The sequence below is a fragment of the Octopus sinensis genome, linkage group LG2 (genome assembly GCF_006345805.1).
Source record: "Octopus sinensis linkage group LG2, ASM634580v1, whole genome shotgun sequence".
Taxonomy (NCBI): Eukaryota; Metazoa; Mollusca; class Cephalopoda; order Octopoda; family Octopodidae; genus Octopus; species Octopus sinensis.
In genome coordinates, this window is record NC_042998.1 from 181,873,135 (window position 1) to 181,884,219 (window position 11,085).

Sequence of the window (11,085 nt, forward strand, 5' to 3'; positions counted from 1 at the left end):
AGCACATGGCATCATCGGTATTTCTTTGTAACATTTGAATATAAATAGACTATAAGTTATAGGACATAATATCAATTCTTTTATCTTTTATAATTTACTTGCTTCAGTCATTAACTGTGGCCAAATTGGGGAACTGCTTTGAAGGGTTTCAGTTGAAAGAATCAACCCCCGTACTTTTTTTTTAAAGTTAAGTATTTTATCAAACTTTCGTGCCAAACTGCTAAGTTAGAGGAATGTAAACAAACCAACAATGGTTTTCAAGCAGTGGTGGGAGACAAACGGACACACATATGAAGAAGACACTTGCCCAAAGTGTCACACAGTGGGATTGAACCCAGAAGCATGTAGTTTGGGAGCAAACTTTCTTGTTTTTACATAATACTTTAGTAAAATATTCACTAGCTGCAGAAAAATTATAGTTCAAGTACTGAGGCACTGTAACCATTTCTCGCATAGGTAAGAGATGTGTATGTAACAGGTGGAGGCAGAGGGAGGAGTTTGTAAAAAATACTGCCATATATGGATCGTCTCTATCTTCCACCCTAACCTGGAGATAACTATACAGTAATAATAATAATAATACTAATAATAATAATAATAATAAAAGGTTTGAGCAAATCTAACTCAAACTATTAGTGACCTGAGATGAGAGATTTCTTAAGAGATACGTTTTTTTTGTTGTTTTTTTTGCTTTTTTAAAGTGAACTTGAGATCTGATACAAAACATAAAATTAGGTCAGGATTTTTACCAACCTCATGTCAATATGACACTATAAGTACATGCATGACAACATATCACTTTTTTTGGAGTACATTTTGTAATGAAACTATCTTCACAACACAACCATGTTTATTTGGGTGGGGTGGGGGAATACAATTATCAGTAGTAACAGGAACATTAATTAGTTATGTTACTGATTCTGACCTGAAATATGTATTAGTAGGATATTGTATAAAATAGGACAGAAGTTTTGCACTTAACATAAATGATATATCAATAAAAATGTATTTGTGTATAAAAAACAAAACAAAGATCATTGACTTCCTTATTTTCAATCATCAAATCAATGTACTTGTCCATAACGCATTTGCATCATTTGATATGCTCCAATAATTTAAAGTTTTTTTGTAAATATGGCTCTTCAAATTCATATATATTTCTTTACTACCCACAAGGGGCTAAACACAGAGGGGACAAACAAGGACAGACATAGGTATTAAGTCGATTACATCGACCCCAGTGCGTAACTGGTACTTTATTTATCGACCCCGAAAGGATGAAAGGCAAAGTCGACCTCGGCGGAATTTGAACTCAGAACGTAACGACAGAAGAAATACCGCTAAGCATTTCACCTGGCACGCTAACGTTTTTGCCAGCTCGCCGCCTCTGGCTCTTCAAATTCATATAGATGGATGAATTATTAGATCTTCATTATTTATTATTTAATACCTATCTCTTTATACTGGCATGATTTGAATAAGAATACATGCAACCTTATCTCTCATCCTAATCGTTGCAGTACACGGTGCTTTTTCATCCAGTACTTCTTATCCATTCCAACACTCTTGCATACATCAGTCTTTAATATTCTGCCACTTTCTCAGATAACTTGTATTCTGCTTGTCATGCAAGTTAACATTGCACAACCAACTATTTTTTTTTTCCCCCTCTGCATTCAAAGCTCATGGCTCACTTTAACATGCAGCATTACACTTCTTACTGTCTACTTTTTGCCAAGAGAGAAAACCTTTGTTGCCAACAACTCCCTAATCTTTTTCGTTCATTTCTTACTCTAGCTGCAACTCATTGCAGCCACCTCCAGTAGTAATTAGATAACTAGCAAACAGAAACCATCAACTATTTCTAGCAAGTTAGCTGAGCAGTTTATTAACTATATTACTACTGACTACACTGGTACATATATCACTTCTATAAACTTAGTTCTGTCAGCCTGCCAGAGATCCTACTGCATTTTGTGTGCCTATTCATTTCACTGAGTAGAGAGATAACTTCATGAAATTTTATTGACCAAAATATGTAACTACTTCATCGGCTTATGTAGAGATGAAAACCTCCCAAAGATAACATTTATTTACATTTTATAAATATAATTGATCCTTGATCTCTCATGGTGTTAGACTAAGATCTATCTCGATCAAGAATCAAGAATATATACCAAGTATTAGTGAACTATATTTATGTACAACAGCCTACCTGACAGTCAAACTTAATGTAGAATTTCTCTGAATCGTTACATAATGAATTTGACCTTTGGTATTTCTGAAACATCATATGTTTCAACGGTGTTTGTTCTAAGTTCTTTTCAGATGTGAACAGCTAATTAAATGTATACCACTGAATAATTCAGCACATTATATATTCATAGCACAGATCTAATAATAAATGATTACAATAATCATTACTAGTTTATCTAGAAGAACATAGATTCGAAAGTATATTTAAATCACACTATAAGAATTGGGCGTTTTCCATTCTTTCCACATTAGAGAACTGAACTAAAATTTGAAATAACACATCAATCTCTATCATAAAAGATACCACAGCCACTCAACTGGTTTGCTTTGTATATTACTACCAAAAAATTCTATAGAACTCTTTCTACACACCAACATATATCATAAAACAATGGGTTAAATATTCCGTCTTTCTCTCAAGAATGACATCTTCCCAATATATTTTGGATAACTGAAGATTAACATTAATTCTTTCAGCTAACTTGCTCCCCCAATTCAAAACAGTAAAGTTGGTGTTACAACATTTTGTCATCAGCTTAAAATAAATAAGTCAACCTTTTCATATTAAGTAATCCCTATAAAGAAGCAGAACCTCAAATGATGAAAATATTTAAGCTGTCCAGAGACATTCCTAATAGAGATGGTTTGTCAATGCATCTATATCTACAGTGGGCTACGAATGGAACCAAGTCTTCATAATCAGTCACTCAGCTACTAGACAAAGTTACATATACAACAGAAACCAATAACCACTATAAATAATAATTTTTAAAAAACTTTTAAATCACTCCAAACACTTCATTCGCTACTTTATATTTAAAAATTTTAAAAACAAATTTCGAAAGCAGGAACTCCCTACGCAATAACTCGACATGCTAAAATAGCAGCTAAATCTTCCTTTCTATCTTACGGAAAAAAGACACATTAGATAATATAGTACTAAATATGTCCTAGAAAATGAACAAGATGGTCATGGCTGGGGTGTCTTTGACCACAAGTTTGCTTAAAATCAAGACTAACCTGTGGATAAAAACAACACCCATCATCCATTTATCTGTAGTCTATAAATTCTTTTAAAAAACAATAGCAGATCCATCCAGTAGATTATCCTAACCTTGTTTGAAAATAATAAACATTCCACAATATTCAAACAAATTAACACACACCAATTATAAAATTCACGCTGCTTTTCGTCTCCATGACAGCTGTATGGATTGTTTCTATACTTTTTGTTATAAATACGTATACACTGATTAATTTATACATTGAATAGGTCAGCTGAACGGCTTCCTTTTAATGCCAACCATTTGTCATTTTATTATAATTGCGTTACAGATCAACTGCTGGTAATATAAGTTAAAAATCATACTCTAAAATTTTACATTGTTCTCATAAACAGTTTTAAAAGTTTCCTCCATATCCCAAGTAAGATGCCTGATGTAACTCGACGAAATAACTATACTGATAATAAGGTCGAAGCAAATGTTAACTTAAAGTAAATAAGGAAATCTAGTGTAACAACCAAATAACTATATAAAGCTTCTGAAATTTGACAACTCATAGTAACTTAGCTCTAGTGATCAATTTCTGTAAATTGAGTCTACAAAGCCAATATATTTAGGCAACAGGTGGCTTTACAAAATTACTTAAAATTTGGAATACCAAACATTCACATTTTTTTTCCCTGAATAGTAAATATTACCAACACACACACACACATATATATATATATATGTGTGTGTATGTATATATATATATATATATATATATAATATATATATATATATATATATGACAATCGCAATGTGCTCTAACTAAATACTAATAATTATATAAGTTTTAATACATTGATAAATAATGAGAACTGAGTAAACAAAAGGTGACGTTAAAAGTGATTGACTATTGAAAGACACTCTCCAGATTATATAATCAACAGAACAGATAATATCAATACAGTATAGTAAAATGTAGCAGTCAGATAAAAGATGAATGAACGTGTAAAATTTTAACAATGCGTCTTATGTGAAAGACACTCCCTGTTGTTTAGTGCAGAGAAGTTTGTAGTCTCCCCTTCTTTAGTCGGAAGTTGATATAGTATGAGTGAGAGCTATATGAGGTGGGTCAGTGAAACACTGAACTTTTATCAACTTTCAGGCCTATCACACATATGCATTCATACATTAATAGAGTTTTTTCGTAACAAAAACTAGTTAATTGGAGTAGGCTAATGTATCGGGCGGTGAGTGATATTCACACCACACACATCTATATAATAATTAGCTCTAATAACTACTTATTGGTAAATGCTATCTATCGATCGATGGATAGATAGATAGATATCAATGACACGAGAAAAGAAAACAAATTGCCTATTTCGAAAACAGAATTGGCTATGGAACTGGGACTGTCTACACTGAGATATCACACAATTATGGTTATCATTCCAAATCGACATCAACTTTCACTTTCAAAATTGTTATAAAAAACGCACGATACTGGAGCAACTTCAATTATTATTGGAACTATCTGTGTGTGTGTGTGTGTGTGTGTGTGTGTGTGTGTATATATATATATATTAGAAACATTGCCAGATAAGACTAGAGCCTGATGCAGCCTTCTGGCTTCCCAGATCTCCGGTCGAACCGTCCAACCCATGCTAGCATGGAGAACGGACGTTAAACGATGATGATGATGATATATATATATATATATTATATATATATATATATATATATGACAATCGCAATGTGCTCTAACTAAATACTAATAATTATATAAGTTTTAATACATTGATAAATAATGAGAACTGAGTAAACAAAAGGTGACGTTAAAAGTGATTGACTATTGAAAGACACTCTCCAGATTATATAATCAACAGAACAGATAATATCAATACAGTATAGTAAAATGTAGCAGTCAGATAAAAGATGAATGAACGTGTAAAATTTTAACAATGCGTCTTATGTGAAAGACACTCCCTGTTGTTTAGTGCAGAGAAGTTTGTAGTCTCCCCTTCTTTAGTCGGAAGTTGATATAGTATGAGTGAGAGCTATATGAGGTGGGTCAGTGAAACACTGAACTTTTATCAACTTTCAGGCCTATCACACATATGCATTCATACATTAATAGAGTTTTTTCGTAACAAAAACTAGTTAATTGGAGTAGGCTAATGTATCGGGCGGTGAGTGATATTCACACCACACACATCTATATAATAATTAGCTCTAATAACTACTTATTGGTAAATGCTATCTATTGATCGATGGATAGATAGATAGATATCAATGACACGAGAAAAGAAAAATTGCCTATTTCGAAAACAGAATTGGCTATGGAACTGGGACTGTCTACACTGAGATATCACACAATTATGGTTATCATTCCAAATCGACATCAACTTTCACTTTCAAAATTGTTATAAAAAACGCACGATACTGGAGCAACTTCAATTATTATTGGAACTATCTGTGTGTGTGTGTGTGTGTGTGTGTGTATATATATATATTAGAAACATTGCCAGATAAGACTAGAGCCTGATGCAGCCTTCTGGCTTCCCAGATCTCCGGTCGAACCGTCCAACCCATGCTAGCATGGAGAACGGACGTTAAACGATGATGATGATGATATATATATATATATATATATATATATATATATATATATATATATATATATATATATATAGTGGTTGTCTACTCCTTATACAGAGTTTGACCACCTCCTGTATCTACACTTTAGAACCATTATGGCATCTGATGTGGCTTTTTAAACCAATGTTTTGAAAAGACACCCACATTGACTGCATATCCGATTTTGGACTATCAAGACCTGTAGTTAAGTTCCGATCTTTGTGGATCTTAAAATATCATTTGAGGCCTCCATTAGATTTCCAGACCTTTTGGCATACATTGCACTGAAAGGTGTGTACAGACATAGAGGCAGAATAGTTCGAAGTTCGTTTTCCATATGTTCGCAAATGAGATTTGAGCCCAGCAAAAGAAAGGCATGGTCTGTCACAAACTGTGCGCACAAAAAGGTCAATGTGATTCGCCTTCTTGATCGTAACATATATAAACATGTTTACGTCCATGTTTACGGATTTTGGTTTTGAAGCAGATTGTGGTAAGGATGGATGCCTTTCCTAGTGCCTCTTAACGAGACGCGAGGATACAGTGTGCCTAATCTAAAAACCAGGGTACTCACCACACACACACTAAGCATTATCATTAGATCATTTTTCTTAAGTCGTGCCACTAAATTGCCTGTGCCTCGACTTACGACAAAAGGTCTATCCCAATACATATGCTAAAACAAGGTAACAATTACTGTTGTTTGTTCACAAAGATCTAAATGAGAAATACCTAATAAAATACGCCTAAGTTAGCTTCTTATGGCGCCAACGAGCAAAAATAATCATCCTAATTCACAAGAAACTTTATTTCTGACGTTCACTATCGATTATCGACAAATTAATTCGCGAGAAAGAAAAATCTTTTTTTAAAGTTTAATTCAAGTTTAATGAGTGTTCCAAACGACTGATCCGAAGGCAGATTTTGTGAACCCGAAGGATGACACGAGAAATACTAATTTCATCAGTGTGACTAGAGGGAGTATAATCGAAGGAATTCCTTTGCGAGCTGTTAAAAACAAAACAGGTCGTTCCCAGTTATGTAATGCATTAGAACATTTGAATGAAAGTTGATTGCGAAATATTCCGGTAGTCACTGAACAAGTCATCTAATAACTAGAGGCCTGTACCGATTTCAGATTTTAAGCATGAAATAAGTTTCATAGAACCATTTTGCCTTAAATTAAGTACAACTTTCGAAAGGCGTTAGCTTTTAATGAATGAATTTAACCAGTAAGCAAAACACCACACATTTATTTATACGTTCAATTAGATGGGAAGAGTTCAGTCACCGAAATCTGTTTTAATGCAACTAACGTAGCTATTTGTTTTATCGGCATAAGTAGTCAATACCGACTAAATTCCAACTCAAAACGTAAATGTGGGAGGTCATGTCGTTTCTAAATGAGACAACGGAGACACCTCTGCCAGGCCGTTTGGTTTGTTAGAAATAGCAATCTGCCCTCGAATCACATTCCATCATCATAAAAAGGGAAAAACACACATGGTCATGGTCGGAAAGTCATTTATCAAAGGTCTGTTCAATTACGGTTGACTTAAAGAAAGAACTCCAAGAGCTTCTAGACCAGTGTTTCTCAAATCTTTTTTTTTTTAACCTTCGGATCACTTTGATCCTCGGTTATTTTACTCAGATTATTCTACTGCTTTGATCCTCGGACTCAGATTATTCTACTGCAAGTCATTCGGTGTTTAAAAAATTCCCATCATATTTTGATAATTAAATATTATAAGGGACTACATTTAAAAAATTGTTAAATAGTTTGTGTGTTATAGAAGTATAACCAATTCATTGCAAATAAATTTTAACAACAAAATCTTATATGGACCCCGATTGAGAACCACAGCAGCACGAGACAGTCACTCGATCCCTAAAAAATATCAGCGAAGTTTCCCTCAAATCAGACCTTGCAGTCTTATTAGAGAATAACATAAAAGACACCGGTTAATGAATTCCTGGATATACAAAAATACAGGTTGGTCAAGGCCGACACACCTTTCATCATGAGCCTACTCGATCAAGGCTGACCTGAGACTCAACAATAACAAAATTAGGTCTACTGATAATTTTTAAACCGTTGTTTCATATCCAATCGTATTAACCAAGTCAACTATTAAACAATAAATGAATTCTACTTGGAGCATGTTGTATTGATTTGGCTAATACGATTACACATACACATACATAATGTGTGTGTGTATGTGAGAGAGAGAGAGAATGAGATGGAGATGAGATGAGCTGAAGTGGCAAATGTTTGATAGTCTCCTTGAAATGTCTAACGGAGACGAAATCTTTTGTTTTTGTTTTTGACATGTCGAGAAAAAAATATTCATAAAGTGGACATCAAACATGGAAACGTGATTTAACTAAGTTACGTCACAAAATGATAGCAATTCGTCAAGGGTTAACATAAGCATCATACCTACACACACACACTATATATATACACATATATACATATACATATATATATATACACACACACACACATGTATATAATGGCGTCCGGAATATCGAGTAGTCACGCCTGGTAACCAGCCAGTGTGTGTGTACACATTAACATCACTATTTTATACACTGTTTTCTTTCAGACGTTTTCAAAAAATAAACTCAGCTTAATATCAATTCTGAGAAGAATTGAGACAATCAATCTCCAAAATGAAATGAATTTCACTAACAAATTCAGTTCAGAAAATACATCGAGAAAATAGTGCGTAAAACAGCACCCCACGTGGTGCTAAGAGAAACTCAACTCACGTTTACAACAGACTTGAACATTCACAAATAACGTCCCTAACATTAAAAATAATTTTCCCAAAGTTAAATCTTTATATAGATTGAAAAAATGTTAATTACTGCTCGATTTCCAACTGTTGTCACTGGACATTAAATTCTTGGATGTGGAGATATATTATTGAATACGTGTTCATGTTATATAACATACTTACAGAACATAGGCCAGGATCATGTGTTTGTAAACTTGAGAATATTGATTTCTAATATATAGGCACAAGCCGCTATTGTGAGATAAACTGCTTAGTAAACATCTTTTATTATTATTATTTCATATCTATCAAACACTAATGAAAAGAACAATCAACTATATTGTTTATTACACAGAATCACGGAATACGCAGTTGAGGAACAAAACCAGAGAGGGATGTAGAGATGTTTATTTCGATGAAGCAGACACTATAAGTTAAACTGTTGTTTCTAGCGATCAGAGTAAAGTGACATGAGATTTTCGGTTGGAATTATTACTATGTCAAAACAAACTAAAACTTAATAGTGATAAAGATATTTCTAACACATTTTAAATAACTATAAAGGCAATCTTTCGTTTGTAGTAGACCTTGCCACTATAAACTCACCTAGTTATTAACTACTGGCACATGTAAACTAAGTGGGGGAGATAGTTGGAATGGATATAATTAGCTCGGCTTTCAACAGCAAATAACCTCTATCAAATCACTTGGGGACACATTTATTTGACTAGTTTGTTATGAGAACAGTGCAGCCATTTTACCGATACTTTTGTTGTTTAGTAATCTAATACTAACAGTTAACTAAACACTTCAACCTTAGTGAAGGTCGAAATGGTTTAACCCATCTAGACAAAGCAATTGGCGCTGCAATCGGGAAATTAAGAGCTATTCTAAATAGAAAACTTTTAAGTCAGTGACCGAAACATCAAGGACGACCTTCATAGGTGTTAACCATGTGGTAGGGAAAATCATATCTATATATCATTGTACAAAGAATATTGAATTACAATACGAGCATACAGGGTTTGTTGAATTAATACCGGCACACTAATACCGTTAGCCGTTAAAACTATAGCAATAAACCTGAATAAATGAAAGTAATACACGTTGAATTGATGCAATAACGAGGCCTTATTCGTACAGAAAGCAAGATCCTTTATGGTATAGTAAACTTTGAAGAACATTCTATGAAAAAAAGGTTATAAAACGTGGGTGAAAACGTGTCCAAGTTACAGTAGATACGGAGGAAATGTCACCAGCTAATTGGTAAAATAACTGTGAGAATTAAAGGTTAACTAAAGTTAAAATAACAGACCGGTGTGAATTGGTGGTAATCTATGGAATAAGTGAATGGGGCGAAAAGCTGAAAGAATTCTTTGCAAGAGTGGAATCTGATTAACAGGTAGGATGTCTTAATGAGAGTGCATGTAAGTGTGTGCGAGAGAGAGAAAGAGAAAAGTTGACGTATATACCTTGATACAGTCGATCGGGTACATAACGGTGTGCTCCAAAATCCCGGCAGCAGCACCTGCCATCATGTGAGTCACATTTCTGGCAGTTGACGGTAACGCTTCATAGGGGTTGTCGTCGACCCTTTGCAAATATGCCAAAGACGATGTCGGAGAGGAGCTGTTGACAACAACACCTCCACCTCCACTGTCATCGACCAGCATCTCTCAATTGATAATAAAGACAATCTTCATTCGTTCAGAGTTTGTAATAGAAATTCAAGCCAGAGAGAGAAAAAGGTAGAAGGAAAGAAAGTGTGATCGGCTTCTACCTTGATCTCTGTTGTTTAACACTTATGTTCCGAATAAGAGTGTGGTGAAAAAACATTTTGGAATAACTATATATACATATAATTAATTTTGTTTTGCGTTTTATCTTTTTTACCTTTCTGAGAAAAGTGAGTTTAGAAACGACCAAAATTAGAGTGTGGTGCCGTCATAGAGTGAATGAAGACGCTCATTGGACTATTCCTTAAGCCACCACTGAAATTAGCATATATCCTGTTCTGTTCGAGTGGCTCTCGCGAAAGAATAACACCGATACCAACTACTCCACTGGGTTGGCATAAAGTAAAGGGGAGAAGTTAGGTTGGTTGACTGTGTGAGGAGGGAGGAGTTAAGTGCACATTAGGCATGCGTATGATTTACTTAACTTCCGGTTAAGCACGTCCTTCGTAGAGGAGACTTGTCAACTTTTGAATTTTTTGTTGTTAATTCGCAATAAATGTTTTCGTTTATTTTTTTTTCGTTTTGAAGTCGGTGATATAACACCATTGTAAAGCTCAAATAAAGTTTTGTTCTATTAACACTTCTCCCCCTGCGCGTCACTGTTTTATTTCATTTATACATTTAGGATGGCATGAATGTCTCAACTTCCCAATTTCTGCTTTATGAATCTAAATTCCCGTT

General features: G+C 34.1%; 1 protein-coding gene across 1 annotated transcript in view; it reads right to left on the reverse strand.

Annotated features, from left to right (window-relative positions):
- Nucleotides 1-10,789, reverse strand: part of LOC115222342 (mitoferrin-1) — a 34,693-nt gene extending 23,904 nt beyond the window's left edge. Inside the window, exon 1 of the mRNA XM_029792533.2 lies at nt 10,141-10,789. Coding sequence (XP_029648393.1) covers nt 10,141-10,341 — 201 coding nt within the window. The 5' untranslated portion in view covers nt 10,342-10,789. The remainder of the gene's footprint in view (nt 1-10,140) is intronic.
- Nucleotides 10,790-11,085: the final 296 nt, after the last annotated feature.